General features: G+C 44.3%; 1 protein-coding gene across 3 annotated transcripts in view; it reads left to right on the top strand.

Moving 5' to 3' along the window:
- inf2 (inverted formin 2) overlaps positions 1 to 18,023 on the top strand; it is a 94,740-nt gene that overhangs the window by 37,167 nt on the left and 39,550 nt on the right. For all 3 annotated transcript variants that reach the window (XM_033027038.1, XM_033027039.1, XM_033027040.1), the window contains 6 exons: positions 1,139 to 1,552; positions 9,886 to 10,001; positions 12,352 to 12,511; positions 13,890 to 13,923; positions 14,203 to 14,344; positions 15,219 to 15,360. In XM_033027038.1, the coding sequence (XP_032882929.1) occupies positions 1,159 to 1,552; positions 9,886 to 10,001; positions 12,352 to 12,511; positions 13,890 to 13,923; positions 14,203 to 14,344; positions 15,219 to 15,360 (988 nt within the window). In that variant the 5' untranslated portion in view covers positions 1,139 to 1,158. The remainder of the gene's footprint in view (positions 1 to 1,138; positions 1,553 to 9,885; positions 10,002 to 12,351; positions 12,512 to 13,889; positions 13,924 to 14,202; positions 14,345 to 15,218; positions 15,361 to 18,023) is intronic.

Raw genomic sequence — 18,023 nt, 5'->3', positions numbered from 1 at the left:
AACTCCATGCCGACCATCGGGCACCATTTACACTAATGCTACATTAATCCCATTGTTTTCAATTATCCCTGGTTTTTCATCAATTTGCCCTATTACTCACCTGCACGCTAGAGGCAATTTACAGTGGCCAATTAGCCTACGAAGCTGCATGATACTGGGATGTGGGAGGAACAGGGACACATGAAGGACACCAGTGTGGTCATAGGGAGACATGCAAACTACATGTAGACAGCACCCGAGGAGAGAATTGATTCCAAGTCTCTCACACTGCAAGGCAGCAGTTCTACCAGGTGCACCACTGTGCTACCCAGTTCAACAGTTTCATTCTCTCTGTGTGGGATTAGTCTGAATCAACAAAGAAAACATTTATCTCGTTTCCCATTTTCCTTTTCCATTTTTATGCAGAGTATTATCACCGCGAAGATTCCGCTGTCAAAATTAACTGGAAGATGTTTGAATCTGATTTTGGGCGAGCTCTGGCCATATTCTGCAAGAGAGCCAGGTTGACAAGACAAACTAATTGTGATAGAACAATATAACATTTATGTGGGTAGACACAAAATGCTGGAATAGAGAGAAGGAATTGGTGAAGTTTCGGGTCAAGACTTGTATAGATCTATAGGAAATGATTAACAGTCAGCACAGACATGGTAAGCTAAGAGACTGCTGAGGCTGCATGACTATGACTCTAAAATTAGATGTCATCAGACCAAATATGGGAATTAGGTTTTTCTGGAGAAAAATTAGGAAACACTGCTGTGTGAAAAAAGCGATGGAGGTTTGGAATTCTCTTCCAGAATTGTTTCGAATCTGTTACTGAACAACTTTGTGGGAGAAGAACAGATATGTAGGATTAGATCACATATCACTCAATGAAGAGGATTATTGGGATAAATTGCTTACCTGTGCTGTATTAGGGTTTTGTATGTTGTTTTTGTATAAAAATTGCATGTCACAGCATAACGAAATTGGGTCATTTTAAAAATGAAAACCAACAGCTGGAATATTCTTCTGCTGCTGGTGCAGACCTGCACTCAGGTGCAGTCATACCAGTGCTGTTGCAAGCAGAGACATATATTTGATTAACTTTCAAAATCCAAGACATTTTCTAACAAGCTCTTCACATTCTATTCCGCAGGCAAACCAAGAATACGTATCATGGCTGCAAAGCAGGAGAACAAATCGAAGAAATGGGCCCTTGTGAAAGAGAAGGTCACTAGCCCAGACACAGACAATACTGAGGCCAACTTGGAAAATGCTGAGCCCGAACTCTGTATACGCTGGCTGCAGATCCCGACTGTTGTGAACTACTCAGGCCTGAAGAAGCGACTAGAAAATAGCAGCAATGACTGGATGGTCCAGTTCCTGGAACTTGGTGGGCTTGATTTACTACTGGAGGCCCTGGACAGATTGTCCGGGAGAGGGGTGGCAAAGATCACCGATGCACTCCTGCAGCTCACCTGTGTGAAATGTGTGCGGGCTGTGATGAACTCTTCAAAGGGCATCGACTACATCATAAATAACGAAGGCTACATTCGGAAACTTTCTCAAGGTATGAACTAAACATGTCTCGGTGGACAAAATGTGTAGGAAGGAACTGCAGATGCTGGTTTATAATGAGGATAGACACAAAGTGCTGGAGTAACTCAGCGGGTTAGCCAGCATTTCTGGAGAAAAAGAATAGGTGACGTTTCAGGTCGGAGCCCTTCTTCAGACTGGAAGATAGAAAAGGCCAGAACAAAACAAGGCCGCAACAGATGACCAGGAAGGGTGGTCAACAATGGCCCTTTGTTGACACGTGCTAAGGACAGAAGATACAAGGATGCGGACAGTGGAACTAGTAGAACAACAAGGGTGGAGGAGGAGGGGAAGGAATGCAGAAGTTACTTGAATATAGAGAAATCTATTTTCATACCGCTGGGCTGTAAGCTGCACAAGCAAAATATGAGGTTCTGTTCCTTCAACTTGTGAGGGGCCTCACTCTGACAGTGGAGGCCCGGGACAGAAAGGTCAGCATGGGAATGGGAAAGGGAGTTAAAATGTTTGGCATGTTTCCTTTTCACCAGAGATGTTGTCTGACCCGCTGAGTTACTCCAGCATTTTGTGTCTATCTGTCAATGTTTCTGTAGAGCGTTAATGTGCTGTTCCATTGTTAATAATGTTTCCATTATTTGTAGGCCAGGTTTATCCTCAGTGCACCAATAGATTTCACAGGACACAAAGTGCTGGAGTAACTCAGCGAGTCACGCAGCACAGTGGCACAGCAGTAGAGTTGCTGCCTTAGAGCAGCAGTGACCCGTGTTCGATCCTGACTAAGGGTACTGTCTGTACGGAGTCAGCACGTTCTCCCTGTGACCACGTGGGTTTCCTCCAGGTGCTCCGGTCTCCTCCCACATTCCAAAGATTGTCCCTAGTGGGTAGGATAGAACTAGTGCACGGGTGATTGCTGGTTGGCGAGGACTCAGTGGGCCGTAGGTCCCATTTCCACCCTGTATCTCAAAACTAAACTATCTCTGGAGAATGTGGTTAGGTGATATTTCAGGATGACTTGGCGGGTCAGGCAGCATCTCTGGAGAATAAAGGGTCCCGAATCGAAACGTCACCCATCTGTTCTCTCCAGAGATGACTTTCTTCTTCTCCCCTCCCCCTCCCCCTCCCCCTCCCCCTCCCCCCCTTACAATCAGTTTGAAGAAGGGTCTTGACCTGAAACGTCACCTAACCATGTTCTCCAGAGATGCTGCCTGACCCGTTGAGTTACTCCAGCACTTTGTGACCTTTTGTGCATTAACCAGCATCTGTAATTCCTTCTTTCTAGATTTCACAGGAAATGGAAACTAAAATGAACAAAATAAATAAAATGGAGGTTCGGCATATGATTATAAATTCTGCGACTCAGTAAAAACTATTAATAATTAAAAAAATTAGTTTGATCAGATATGACCAAAATTAACATCTTCAAAGAAATCATGTTTTCTATAATCTACAATATATGGCCCAAAATTTGCACCAAATGGTAAAGCAATAGTTCTAGCCGCTGTCTTTAAAGCAAATTCCCCTTATGGCATGTGCTTCTCCTTTTGCAAATGCCCACCCAGACCAGTCATCTGTCATCGCTTAGAATACATTAATGTGGAAAACTTCAAAAAGGATGTACCTTTAGGATGGAGATGATGAGGAATTTATTTAACCAGAGGGTAGACAATCGGTGAAATTCATTGCCACAGATGGCAGTGGAGTCATTTAAGTTTTTTTAAAGCGGAAATTGATAGGTAAATTAATCAGTAAGGGCACTAAAGGTTATGGGGAGAAGGCAGAGAATCGGGTTGAGTGAGAGAAATCGATCAGCCATGATAGAATGGCGTAGCAGACTGGATGGGTCGAATGGCCTAATTCTGTTCCTATATCTTATGGTCTTATGTAATTAGCTGGTTAGCCAGATGCTAACAATCACTGCACCTAAAGAACAGAGATGTCAACATCTGGCTAAACAGTCAATTGCATTAAAGTATTCTAAGGCACCACACACCAGAATCAGAAGACACAAGCCACAAGTTAAGTAACAAGAAGGCACAAATTAATTTTATAAACATGATACGAATTAAAGATCAGAACGCATGCTTGATTAAAGAAAAAGCTGAAACATCATACACTTCTTAAATTAAAGAGCACTAAAATATTTTACTTCTTTAAATATTCATGCGTGGAAATTACAATACACATACAAAAGATTGGTTTCTTTGACAGGAAGAGCTTTGCTAAGTAGAGCCAATATTGAACCAATCTTTTAATAATGTTTAGTTCAGCAAAGATAAAATTTTCCGATGATCAAATCAAGTGATTAACTGAAATACTTATGGATGTAATCCAGGATTTGAATTGTGTTCCACTGGTCTAAAATTATTAATTTTTAGTCTAGTTTAGTTTATACAGGCCCACCAAGTTCATGCCGACCATCAATCACCCGTTCACACTTGTTCACACTTGTTCCATGTTATTCCACTTTTTCATCCACTCCCTACACACCAGAGCAGCCGGTGGCTCAATGGAAAGTTGCTGCCTTCCAACGCCAGAGAGCCGGGTTCATTCCTGACTACGGGTGCCTGTCTGTACAGAGTTTGTAGGGTCTCCTGTTTTTACTCCCAAACTCCAAAGACATTTGTGGGTTAATTGGCTTGGTAAAACTGTAAATTGTCCCTAATGTGTGTAAGATAGTATTAATGGGCAGGAATCGCTGGTCGGCCTGGACTCAGTGGGCCGAAGGGCCTGCTTCCACGCTGTATTTCTAAACTAAACTAAAAACTAGGGACAATTTACAGAGGTCCAATTAACCTACCAACCACACTACTTTGGGATTGAGGTGGAAACACAGCTACAGGGACAACATACAAACTCCATACACAGGCAGCACCCAAGGTCAGGATCTGGGTCACCGGCGCTGTGAGGCAGCAGCTCTACCAGCTACGCCACTGTGCAGACAACTAAAATGCTACTACCTCATTCACCTTTAATTGTTTGGCCCCATATCAGCATCATTCGAGGTAAAACATTGGGAGGACAGGTAGATTGGCTGTCTCTTCTGTTTAAAATAATGACAAAAATTGCTTTAATGGAGAAAAATTACGTTGCAAGGTTGAACGACAATGCTTCCTTTATCAGTGAACATGTCCTTCTATTTTAGTTTCAGAGATACAGAATGGAAACAGGCCCTTCAACCCACCAAGTCTATGTCTGTCCAGAAGAGTATAAATAGGAGCTAAATAAAGTCCATTAGAGAGCAAAACACAACATGTTGAAACTGTGAGTTGGAGAACTCAGCAGTTGTCAGAAATCTGGAATAAAAGGAGATACTCATAAGTAGTACAGGTGCACAACCTTTTATCCGGAGTTCCGGAAACCGAAAAGCTCCGAAAACCGGACATTTTTTCCAGGATGTCGCCTGCACACCAAAGCTCGCGTTTGGCGCTAAACTTGACCCGAAACGACCCAGGTCTGTACTACTATAGCGGCTGCCTCCTCCCCGAGAAACTTAAACATCTGTAAATCATTGCTTAAATGTTTGTTTGGAGGGCTTTTAAGTGAAGGGGGGGGGGGGGGGGGGTGAAGGGGGAAACTTTAATTCTTAGTCCCATACCTGGTCGGAGAGGCGGGGAGCGGGCAATGCCTTACCGGGTCGCCGTGCAGTAAGCTCCGGAGCGCTGTGGCCGCCGACTCCCAACATCTCGGAGCTGGTGCTGCGGGCGTCCGGCCGCGGGCGGCGCCGGTTGTAGCTCCGACCCCGGCAACTCTACCCCTGGCTGCGCGGCGCTCCAAATCCAGCGCGGCCCGCGGCCGGACGCCCGCAGCGCCAGCTCCGCGATGTTGTGTGTCGGCGGCCACAGCGCTCCGGAGCTTACCGCACGGCGACCCGGTAAGGCATTGCCCGCTCCCCGCTGGTATCCCAGCGCTGCGACGCCGCCGACTCCCAACATCGCAGAGCTGGGGCTGCGGGCGTCCGGCCGCGGGCGGCGCTGGATTTGGAGCGCCGCGCAGCCAGGGGTAGAGTTGCCGGGGTCAGAAAAATCAGAAAAAATCAACGTTTCCACTTTGGAAACGGCCAGTTCTCTGTTCTCCCATCGCCGGGCGGGAGTGGCTGAATCTGAACCCAACGGCTGTAACCCCAACACCAGACGCCGCTGCGGCGGAACCCACTCCCATCGCCTCCCCCCGCCGCCGGGGCCCAAGCCATCTTCCCCCCCACACCACCCCCGCTGACCCCCGCTGGGCCCACACCACCCCCGCTGGGCCCACGCCACCCCCGCTGGGCCCACGCCATCCCCGCTGGGCTCACGCCATCCCCGCTGGGCCCACGCCACCCCAGCTGGGCCCACGCCACCCCCGCTGACCCCCGCTGGGTCTACGCCACCCCCGCTGGGCCCACGCCACCCCCGCTGGGCCCACGCCACCCCCGCTGGGCCCACGCCATCCCCGCTGGGCCCACGCCACCCCCGCTGGGCCCACGCCACACCCACTGACACGCGCTGGGCCCCCGCCACCCCCGCTGACCCCCGCTGGGTCTACGCCACCCCCGCTGGGCCCACGCCACCCGCGCTGGGTCCACGCCACCCCCGCTGACCCCCGCTGGGTCTACGCCACCCCCGCTGGGCCCACGCCACCCCCGCTGGGCCCACGCCACCCCCGCTGGGCCAACGCCACCTTCACTGACACGCGCTGGGCCCCCGCCACCCCCGCTGGTCCCACGCCACCTTCATCCCCCTCGCCCGCTGCGCCCTGGCTGGGCCCACGCCACCTTCATCTGTGCCCCCCCCCCCCCGCAAGAAAGAGGGGGGGATGTGAGAGGGAGAGAGAGAGAGGGGAAGGGAGAGGAGAGAGAGATGGGGGAGGGGAGAGGGAAAGGGGGATTATCTTGAGTGAGATTGCAAAATTAAGGTAGGTTTTAGAGCTATTATATTTTCTCCTCCATATGAATAATATTAAACAATATCAAATAATACCAAACAATTGGAACTGCTTTCTTTACCCTGCCACCCCCCATCAGTCTGAAGAAGGGTTTCAGCACTATAAACGTTGCCTATTTCCTTCGCTCCATAGATGCTGTGCACCCGCTGAGTTTCTCCAGCATTTTTGTGTACCTTCGATTTTCCAGCATCTGCAGTTCCTTCTTAAACATTCTATACTCAATACTCTGACTGATGAGGGCCAAAGTGCCAAAATACTTTTTGACCACCTGATATACCTGCGACACGACCTTCAAGGAACCATGCAACCATCAACCATTCCTCTGCCCACCTGGCTAATTGATCCAGATCCTGCTGCAATCTTTCACAACCATCTTCACTATCTGCAAAACCACTCACTTCTGTATCATCAGCAAACTTGCTAATCTTGCCCTGTTCTGTGACGTTTCACAGAGTGCTGGAGTAACTCAGCGGGTCAGGCTGAGTATAGAAGTTGGGAGGTCTTGTTGCAGTTGCATAAGAAGTTGGTGAGGCCGCATTCAGAGTATTGTGTTCAGTTCTGGGCACCATGTTATAGGAAAGATGTCATCAAACTGGAAAGGGTACAGTGAAGACTTATGAGGATGTTGCCAGGACTAGAGGGCCAGAGCTATAGGGAGAGGTTGAGTAGGCTAGTACTCTATTTCATGGAGCACAGGAGGATGAGGGATGATCTAATAGAGGTGTATAAAATCATGATTTGAATAGATATGGTTGACTCTTTTGCCCAGAGTAAGTGAATCGAGGAGCAGAGGACATAAGTTTAAGGTGAAGGGCAAAAGATTTAATAGGAATCTGTGGGGAATATTTTTCACACAAAAGGTGGTAGGTGTATGGAACAAGCTGCCAGAGGAGGTAGTTGAGGCAGGGACTATCGCAACATTTAAGAAACAGTTAGACAAGTACATGGATAGGACAGGTTCGGAGGGATATGGATCAAACGTGGGCAGGTGGGACTAGTGCAGATGGGACATGCTGGGCCGTAAGGCCTGTTTCCACACTGTATCACTCTACGACTCTATCTTTCCCTCTCAAACCCATTCTCCTGCCTTCTCCCCATTACCTCTGACACCCGTATCAATCAAGAATCCATCAATCTCCTCCTGAAAAATGTCCATTGGCTTGACCTCCACAGCTGTCTGTGGCAATGAATTCCACAGTTCACCACCCTCTGACTTAAGAAATTCCTGCTCATCTCCTTCCTAAAGGAATGTCTTTTAATTCTGAGGCTGTGCCCTCTGGTCCTAGACTCTCCCACTAGTGGAAACATCCTCTCCAAATCCACTCCATCCAGGTTTTTACCAGGCTGGGACAGACGGCAACAGCTTCACACCGTGTCCCAAAGCTTGTGTCCATTCCTGCATCACCCAAGGCAGCAGAGATGTTATAGGAGAGGGTAAGCACTGTAACAAAGTAGCTCACGATGGTTTGGGTAACATTCAGGAATGTCTATGCATGGCACATCATGAATATTACTGAAGAACGGTCTTGACCCGAACGATAATCTATACCTTTTCTCCAGAGATGCTGCCTGACCCACTGAGTTACTCCAGCACTCTGTGACATATCACCTATCCATGTTCTCCACAGATGCTGCCTGACTCGCTGAGTTACTCCAGCACTCTGTGAAACATCGCCTATTCATATTCTCCACAGATGCTGCCTGACCCACTGAGTTACTCCAGCACTTTGTGACTATTTTCCCTTCACCCATCTGCCCAAGCCCACTTTCCCCCCTCCTTTCCTATGTTCCTTTCCACCTATAAACCTCTCTCTACCTTTACATTTCACTCCTCTTTCAAATCTGCTCTACTTATCTACATGCATTTTTCTTCTTAACTTTTTAGTCACAGTGGTCGGGGCTGAGCAACGAACGGTCCAGCAGGTGGCAGAGGCCAGAACTCTGAACAAACTGGGTTCAATAATGACCAACCCCACTCACCCACTCCATGCCCTGAAGGTGATCAAGAGCAGCATCTTCAGTCAGAGACTGATTGCACCAATGTGCAAAACTGAGAGACATAGGAAGTCCTGTTTACCAGCTGCTATAAGGTTATATAATGCGCATAAATAACTGCACTTTTTTTAAATTAATTGTATTTTAACTTGTATTTTAACTTGTATTTTAACTTGTTAAGTATGGAAGCCATTTGAGGAAATGTGTGGTGTTATGTCTGTCTTGAAGCTGTCGTGGCACTGTAATTTCCTGTAAAGGATTATTAAAGGTATAATCAATCAATCAATCAATAATCAATGCAGTGGAAACAAGCCTTTCAGCCCAACTTGCCCACACCAACCAACATGTCCCATCTAAACTAGTCCCACTCACACGCGTTTGGCCCAAATCCATCTAAATCTGTCCTATCCATGTACGTGTCCAAATGTCTCTTAAACATTAGGATAGTCCCAGCCTTAATTACCTCCTCTGGCAGCTCGTTACATATCACCCAGCACCCTTTGTGTGAAAAAGCTACCTCAGATTCCTGTTAATTTCTGAAATACATTTGGTGCAAAAATGCTCCAAAACAAGGCTCAGAATGCATCAGAGAGCATCTAAAACCCCTGAGCTTCCAGGGCCCTTAAGCGGGCCGTGGACCCCGGCATCGAGGGACTTCACGCTTCGCGCTCGTGATGTGCGCAGCGCGCACATTATTTAACATTACGTTTTTTGTAATCCTGTCATTCCACCCCCCTTTTTGAAAAGCTTCGTACGGGCCTAACAACCAAGTGAGGAGGGTAAAGTCGGGAGGGAACAAAGGGGATTAAAACAGCGGGAATTCACAGGCCATCTTCATGCTGCTCGCTCTCTCCGCTCCTGCAACCGGAAGCTCCCGCCATGTGGTGCCAGCTCGGTGGGTAACTGGCGGAAGTGGAGGGCAGTGCAATGGGAGCTTCGGCCCGCTATAACCAAAATCTGCTGTATAGAGGTCCGTTATTGCGAGTGTTTGCTGTACATCATATTTTTAAACTCGATGAAAAAAAATTCAGCTACATGTTTTGCGGGAAGGCCAGTATTTACAGTGAGAATAGTTAGCATAAAGTTGCAGTCCTCATCAATTCACTCACTTCCCTCTGCAAGACTTCATCGGCTCACTGTGTTGCTGAAAAAGTGAGTAGCAATGTCAGGATTTCTGCATTTAATTTTGCACATGAAAACTCAGATGTTTCTATCAGTTTTATGGGGCGGCAATGGTAAAACACTGACAGTTTTGCCATCATCTGAGCTACTAAATTTGGGTCCAATTTAGATTAGTGAAAAGAAGTGAGATCTGTACTTAAGCTGTTGCAGAAAGTGGTAAGAACAAGCATATTTCTAACTATAAGGTTCTGTTGCCTCAGGTAGAATTTTGCTTTCGTTCAAGATAATAGTATTGAAATGTTTGATTTGCAGCATTGGATACAGCTAACATCACCGTAAAGAAACAAGTCTTTGAGTTATTAGCTGCACTGTGTATTTACTCCCTGGAGGGTCATGATCTGGCTTTGGACGCACTGGAAAACTACAAGGCAAGTATAAAACTGCTCTTCAAAACATCCTGGCCATATGTTCTTGTTCGAAACACAGGGATCAGTAAGTGATATCACCCTCCTGGTACATCACTGGACTGGCCTCAACAGGGAGGAAAGCAGCACCCTTGTATTTCTATCAATGACAACCTGCTTAAAGGTTCACGGAGAAAAATAAAACTTTAGTCACGTTTAAAATGTAGAAATCCATCATGATTTTCTGCTTAAATGAAAACACCATCTGTGCTCTTATTCAGTTGCGCAGAACGATGCAGGGTGTAAGAATATGCAATTAAAACAAATAATGCTGAAGGAATTCAACAGATCCAGCAGCAACTGTGTGGTAAGAAACACAGTTAATGTTTCAGGTCAATAATCCTCATAGGGCAGCGCTGTGATGCAGCAGTAGAGTTGCTGCCTCACAGCACCAGAGACCCGAGTTCGATCCTGGTCACGAGTGCTGTCTGTGTGGTTTGTACATTCTCCCTGTGACTGACAGGCCATACCTGACAAAGTTAGCCAGACATAATTTCCCTTAATAACTTTATCTTTTGAAATGTACTGTCTTATGTTTTCATTAGCTGTTTTTTTTTTCATTCCACAATATAAATCTTTACCTTAATCCATTCAAATTGTATCAGTTGTACAATATAATGCTGCTGTACATCCATAATGAATAAGGAAAATTAGAGAGATGATTTCAAACTGTTTTGATACCAATTTTTAAATATGGAGAACCATTATATGTTTATCATTCTATCAAATTGATCTGATAAACTATTACCGTTTTACCTACAGGACCACAAACTCTCTTCTGCTTTAATTCATCTCCCCTTGTTGACATTGCACCAGACAGCTGAACTATGACCAACAAGTCCACACCTCCCTCTCGCAGCTGGCTCTCCACCACTTGTCTCATTCATTCTCCCCTGGTCACCTCCTATCAGAGATTCCTTTTGTTCCCCCCGCCTTCTCTGCAGCTTATCTGATTTCTAACATTTCTCAGTTCGGATGAAAGATCATTAGTCTGATACATATATTTTATTTCTGTCCTTAGACAAGACTTTAGACATTAGGCTTTAGAGATACAGCATGGAAACAGCCCACCATGTCCGTGCCAACCAGCGATCCCCCTGTACTCTAGCACTACCCTGCACACCAGGGACAAGTTACAATTTACAGAAGCCAATTAACCTACAAACGTGTACGTCTAGAGTGTGGGAGGAAACTAGAGCACCATGAGAAAACCCACACGGTCACAGGGTGAACATGCAAACGCTGTACAAACAGCACCCATAGTCAGGATCTACCCCGTGTCACTGATGCTGTAAGGCACCACTGTGTGGTCACCTATCTTCACAGATTCTGCCTGATCTCCAGCTTTTTCAGCAGTTTCTGTTTTTATTGCATAATGCAGTATTACACTAGAGATTGTGCAAAAATACTAAAAAGGTAACTTTTGCCAAAATGTGTATGTTTATGCAATGAAATTTCATAATTCACATTTGTAAACCTCATGAGTGTCCTGGTCCAAGTGAATTGACTTTAGTAGATAATAAATTCAATACATAAAGAATTCCCTGGATTTATTGCAAAATTCAGAATTTCTACCAAGAGCTGTCCTGCGATCATCCGCACACAAGTTCTATGTTATCCCATCCTATACACGAGGGCCAATTTACTGAAGCCAATTAACCCGCAAACCTTATATCTTTGGAGTGCGGGAGAAAACTGGGGCATCTGGAGAAAACCCATGCAGGCACAGGGTGAACGCACCAACTCTGTACAGACAGCACCCATTGTCAGGATTGAACCTGGGTTTCTTGTACGGGAAGACAGCAACTCTACCGCTGCGGCACTGTGCTGCCCTTTCCTTGGGAAAAAGTAGACGTTGAGTCATGCCCTTTCAGTGGTAATTCTCCTAAAAGATAACTACTAAGTTTTTTTTCCAGGAACAATTGTTTCCTTCTCCCCACCATCTCTACACTTTGACAACATAAGGGCCTCTTAATGTTTAATTTTGATGGAACACCATTGTCTCCATTGCTTCCCTCTATCCTGTCAAACTTCCCTTCCAGCCCACAGTCCTGTAATCCACATCTTTCTTTCTTCTCTCATGCTCTGCTGAGGACGCTTTGACCACATGAGCAGTCGCCAAAGTACTGGACACCATTTTCACTAAATCATTAGAAAATCGTTTTCATAAGACATAGGAGCAGAATTAGGCCATTTAGCCCATCTACACCATTCATTCAAGGCTGATCTATCCCACTCATGACCTACTGTCCTATACATCCTCATGAATTAATAGCAACTAAACATTGATTTTTCTTGTATTTTTTCTTGGCAGACTGTGAAAAGGCAACAATACCGATTTAGTGTAATCATGAATGAACTCCAGGCTACAGATAATGTTCCATATATGACTATGTTGCTGAGTGTCATCAACGCTATCATTTTGGGAAGTGAGGAACTGATACCTCGTACTCATCTGCGGAATGAATTCATAGGTAACTATTCCTTGTATAATTCAGCTGCTTACCATCCAGCCCACCCATAGTAATTTAAGTATAGAGTATTTTCCTTACCTGAAAGGCACAACATAGTTGCTTCCAGATCCAAAATAGAAAATCTTTCCTGAAACGTATAGAGAAACATCAATTCAATATCCTGCCATTGTAAAGGATTCCCTCTTTTGATTCAAAAGATTTTCAGTAATTCCAGACGCCCAACTTTTGGCATTGTAAAGCAGTAACTCTACCGCTGCAGCACTGTGCCGCCCATTCATTGTGAAAAAAATAGACACTTCAATGTTTTATCAACTTGAACTTAATTCAATTAGTTATAGAGTCATACAGTGTGGAAACAGGCCCTTTGGCCCAATATGCCCAAGCTATTTACACCAGCCTGCATTTGGCCCATATCCCTCTAAACCTATCCTATTCATGTACCTATCCAAATATTTCTGAAATGTTGCGATAGTACCTGCCTCAACTACCTCCTTCAGCAACTCATTCCATACCCCCACCACCCTTTGTATAAAAAAAGTAATCCCTCAGGTTCTTATTTCATATGTACAAATGGCTGTAAGATATCTGAGTAATATTGTTCTTCCCTACACTTATAATTCTTAACATATTTGCTAACCAATATAATTTTAGAGAGCCTAGGACCAACCAAAAGAACATGAAAAACAAAACATTTCCTGTATGGCTGTCATTTACGACAAACATCCATCCCAGATTATGCAATTCTGCCCAAAACTGTTTTTGTTATGATTCTGATAAAGTTGCTTGAGATTCTAAGCAATTACAGGCTTGATTCGTGCTCTTTCATTGGTAATTCTCCTTAAAGGGGAACATTCTTAGTTCATTAAAGTTACCTTTCAAAACTACCAAATACAAGTCAAAACAATCCCTTCACATTTTGATTGGAAAATAATGAATAAAGAAAATGAAGTATTGCACTAATTTCATTATGGTTGCCTCAAAACGTATTAATATAAGACAAGAAAAAAATAATGCCACTTTAAATTTTAAAATACAAACCTTTGTATAAATGAATGTCACCTGCTAAGTTTCAAAAGTGGCTTGTTCTGAAAGGCTTTGTTGGAGCTATATTTGTGCACAAGATAATCATGTTTATTTCAAAAATAAAAAAGTATAAATTTAATATTTGATAATATCTACTTCAATGGTTAAGTCTAGTTTCTTTAGAGTAGAGACTCCCTTTCAGATAATTATTTGATTTGCTTCTAACTAGTAACTTCAGGCTGTCTATTTTTGCACCTGTATTATATAAAATCATGGTCTTAAAAACTACCTAGACCATATTATGTGTGACTACATTTGTTGAAGTCAAATAATATTACTAAATTATATATTTTAGGTCTCCATCTGTTGGATATACTGCCATCATTAAGGTATGTTTTATTCATGTAGATTGCCCAGTTTAAATAGATTTAACATCATGTTTACTGAATGTATGCTCAGATTTCTTGATTGTTATGCATTTTTTGAAGAATATTGTAGATTATGGTTTTTATTTTGGTGAAAATTCTAAATGTGAGTTAATTTAACTTGCATTACTTAAGCCTTAAGAGACATTACTTAAGAGAAAGGAATGACCTGATTGAGTTATACTGGCATTTTGTTCAAGGGAAATGCACTAACATAATCTGTATCATGATGTATTCCTTAAGGGAAAAAGATGATGAAGATTTATTAGTCCAATGTTTAACCTTTGAGGACGCTAAAGGAGATGATGATGAAGAGTTAATGAAACTCTATGGTGGCATTGATATGAATAGCCATCAAGAGGTCTTTACAACATTGTTTAACAAAGTAAGTGCATGTTTTTTGTTGGTGTTATTTCAGAATTTTAAATGTTTAATTAGTCCAATTTTAGAGTGAGGCATTGTCAAATGAGTCTGATGTTCTGCAACAAATGGCACAGAGTAATATTCATATTTTTCAGTGAAATGGCTAAAGCTTAATTGTTGTGGTCTGAGAACCTTTTTAAAGTGAAACCTATTGATCTATTTATGATCCAGAAAAACATAATCAAGGTCAAAATTTATCAAAGGTTCTGACGGTACAATATGAGGGATTATCTCCAGTGTTCATGATTAAGCAAAAAGCTATTGTAAAATGTAGATTGTTATTCAAAATATTTAAGATAGGAAATTATGTTGAAGTAATGGAAATGTTATCAGAGGGGGTGTGACAGAGAAAAAGATAAAACCACAAGGAATCTTGAGTAAAACACAAAATGTTGGAGTAACTCAGTGGGTCAGGCGGAACCTCTGGAGGGAATGAATGAGTGACAATTTGGGTCAGGATCCTTCTTCAGACTGATTGTTATAAGGAGGAGGAAGCTGGAAAAGAGGTTGGGGCAGAACAAAGCCTGGCAAGTGATGGGCGGGAAGACACAAAGTGGAGAAATTCAGCAGGTCAGGCAGCATACCAGGAGTACATGGATAGGTGACGTTTTGGGTTGGAATCCATCTTCAGACTGACTGTAGTAAGAGTGAGAAAGGTGGAAATTAGGTGAGGGTGGGACGAAGCCTGGTAATTGATAAATGGATTCAGGTGAGGGTGGATTCTGATTGGAAACGGGTAGCTTTGATGTGACATTGTGGGTTGAAATGATGGTCTTCTGTGTTTAACTTTCTTTGATTCCAGTTGCCAGTACATTTCCCTTTGTCTCCAACTCTAGGTGAGTGGTTTGCCAGTCTCCTCTCATCTGCTGTCCATTCTCCAAGGTCTCCTGCAACTGGACCCATCAAACAGCAGTGGTCCCCTGATCTGGGAGGCACTGGAGGTTTTGGTGAATAGAGCAGTCCTAGCTGCTGATGACGGTAAGACATTATTCCCCCCCCCCACCAAGTATACTGGGACATATTTTATTGTTGGACATCTGTATATCCCTGGAATGGCAGATCAAAACCTTAAAGGCCTGTCCCAATTAGGCGATTTTTCTGGCGACTGCCGGCGACTGTCATAGACGTAGCAGGTCGCAAAAAAAACGGCAACTGGACCCCTTACGACAAGCTACAACATCCTACAATGGAATCACCCAGTTTTCCTATAAAACGGGTTGTAGGGTGCAGTTTCGAATCATTCTGCATCATGACTACCATGGAGCAACATCAGAGGGCATTGCTCTTATTACAAGAAGAAAAATAGGTCTGTGTGGTTGAAGGCCTTGTCCCTGAAGAGACACAGGCTGGGCCAGTATGAAAGCTTGATGACTGAGTTCCAGCAAAAAGATGAGGCTGCCTTCAGAAACTTCACTAGGCACCCCCCTGAGATGTTTCCGGAGCTGACGACATGGGTGGGCCCGCTCCTTCCTTCTCCTTGGAGTCATTTTACAATGCTCAAGGTCTCCAACAAAAAATTCAGGAAGTCCATGCACTTTCTTTTTACCCGATCACATGTTTTTCCAAAGTCGCTACTTGACTTCTCTTGACGACAACCTACGACAGCACCTACGTCCGGAGAAGACAAGCTACGACAAGCCCACGGTCGCCGACTGTCGCCGAAAAGTTTTGAACATTTCAAAATCCAGCGACGACCAGAAAAATGCTACTACTCTTTGGGCGACTGAGGAGACTATTCACGACCATACAGGCGACCCCCGGCGACCGTGTGGCGACTGCCTAGTCACCGGCAGTCGCCTAAAAAATCGCCTATGTGGGACAGGCCCTTTACTGTTATTGCTACTATTTACTACAGTTAATCATGCTGATCCAAATTTGGCAAGGAAATAGGGGCACGGACTTCAAAAATCACTAACAGTTTCCTGTGGGAATCCTGCAATTGTACTGGTGTCAACTACTGCCTGACTTTGAAAATCCCTCAGAGTCCAGTGTGAGAGTAGAAAGTGCTTTTGTTGCATTTTAATGTTTAAATTTGCAATATAATTAATAATTTTACTATGGCTAGGTGATGTTTTGGGTCAAGATCCTTCTTGGGTTGAGACAGTCTGAAGAAGATTCTCGACCTGAAACATCACCTATCCATGTTCTCCAGTGATGCTGCCTAACCTGAGTTAACTCCAGTATTTTGTGTCTTACCATGGTAAACCAGCATTTGCAGTTCCTTGTTTCTACTTTCTGAATAGTTTTAGTAGTTACTTGAATGTTTCTGACAATCAGAAACAAGGGTGTTCACTAGCTTTGACAGCCAAGTCAACCACGGTTTTGACATTAAGCTACCCCAGTTATTTAATTTTTCCTTTGGCTCGCTCTCTCTCTCTCTCTCTCTCTCTCTCTCTCTCACTCTCTCTCCCTCTCCCTCTCGCTCTTAATTCCTCCTGACCTCTCCCCATCCTATGCATTGCTTTTACATTTGGAAGACCTGGTTAGCATGCAGGAGCTTGCTTTGGGGAGATGCAAGTGACTGCCATCAATTCCTTCCCAACACAATCTATCACAAACCTCACCCCTTCAGTCCCAGATTCTCTGCAGGTTTGGGCTGGGAAACAGCAATAAGTGAGTGAACCTTTTCTAGAGGTCAGCAAATGGAGAGGGTGGCTAATGCATTGACATCATAGTAGTAGAGCACAAAGTGCTGGAGTAACTCAGTGAGTCAGGCAGCAGCTCTGGAGAATGTGGATAGGTGATGTTTCAGGTCAGGACTCTTATTCAGACTGAAGAACAAGATACAAGATACATTTAATTGTCACATGTGCCAGATGGCACAGTGAAATGAAATTCCCATACAGCCATACAATAAAAAATAAAGAACACAACACACTATAGAATTTGACATAAAACATCCCCACACAGCAGAATCAAAGTTCCCCACTGTGTGGGAAGGCACCAAAGTCAGTCTCTTCCTCCACCGTTCCTCGTGGTCAGGGCCTCCCCGAGCCCTCCGCAGTTGCAGCTGCAGTTGCAGTTGCACTTGACCTGAAATGTCACCTGTTCATGTTCTCCAGGGAAGCTGCCTGAATAGCTGAGTTACTCCAGCACCTTGTGTCCTTTTGTGTAAACCAGCATCTGCAGTTCCTTATTTCTACATTTTGACTTCATAATAGGTTGGATCATTTTGATTTGGTCAGCGTGTCACCCCTCTCCCTCCTACCCCTGGGCTGGATACAGACAGCCTATGTCGCTACCTTGCCCAGCACACCCTTGATTGTCTGGATGGAAACTAGATTACTGGTGTCACCAGGAATGCCCCTATTAATATTTGGCAGATGACAAAACTGGGGAAAATTCACTATTGTGTAAACATTATGAAAACTAAAGTGAATAATAATTTAAAGGAACTGAGCAAGACAGTGTCTGTTACTGTAGCAATAGGCAGTGAAACAAGCTGACAGATTCACCTCCTGAATCGGGCAGTAAGTCTAAGTCTAGAATTCCTGCATTTCATGGCACGTGCTTAAATCACAGACCGACATATTAATTCCACCACTCAAGAAGGGAGAGAAATAGAAAGCAGAAAATTATTGCCCATTTAGTCTAACCCCTGCTATTGGGACAATGCTGGAACCCAATGTGCAGTTAATAGG

Source organism: Amblyraja radiata, chromosome 9, assembly GCF_010909765.2.
Source record: "Amblyraja radiata isolate CabotCenter1 chromosome 9, sAmbRad1.1.pri, whole genome shotgun sequence".
Lineage (NCBI taxonomy): Eukaryota > Metazoa > Chordata > Chondrichthyes > Rajiformes > Rajidae > Amblyraja > Amblyraja radiata.
The sequence above is the reverse complement of the archived record's forward strand: the minus strand, read 5'-3'. Positions and strand labels throughout refer to the sequence as shown.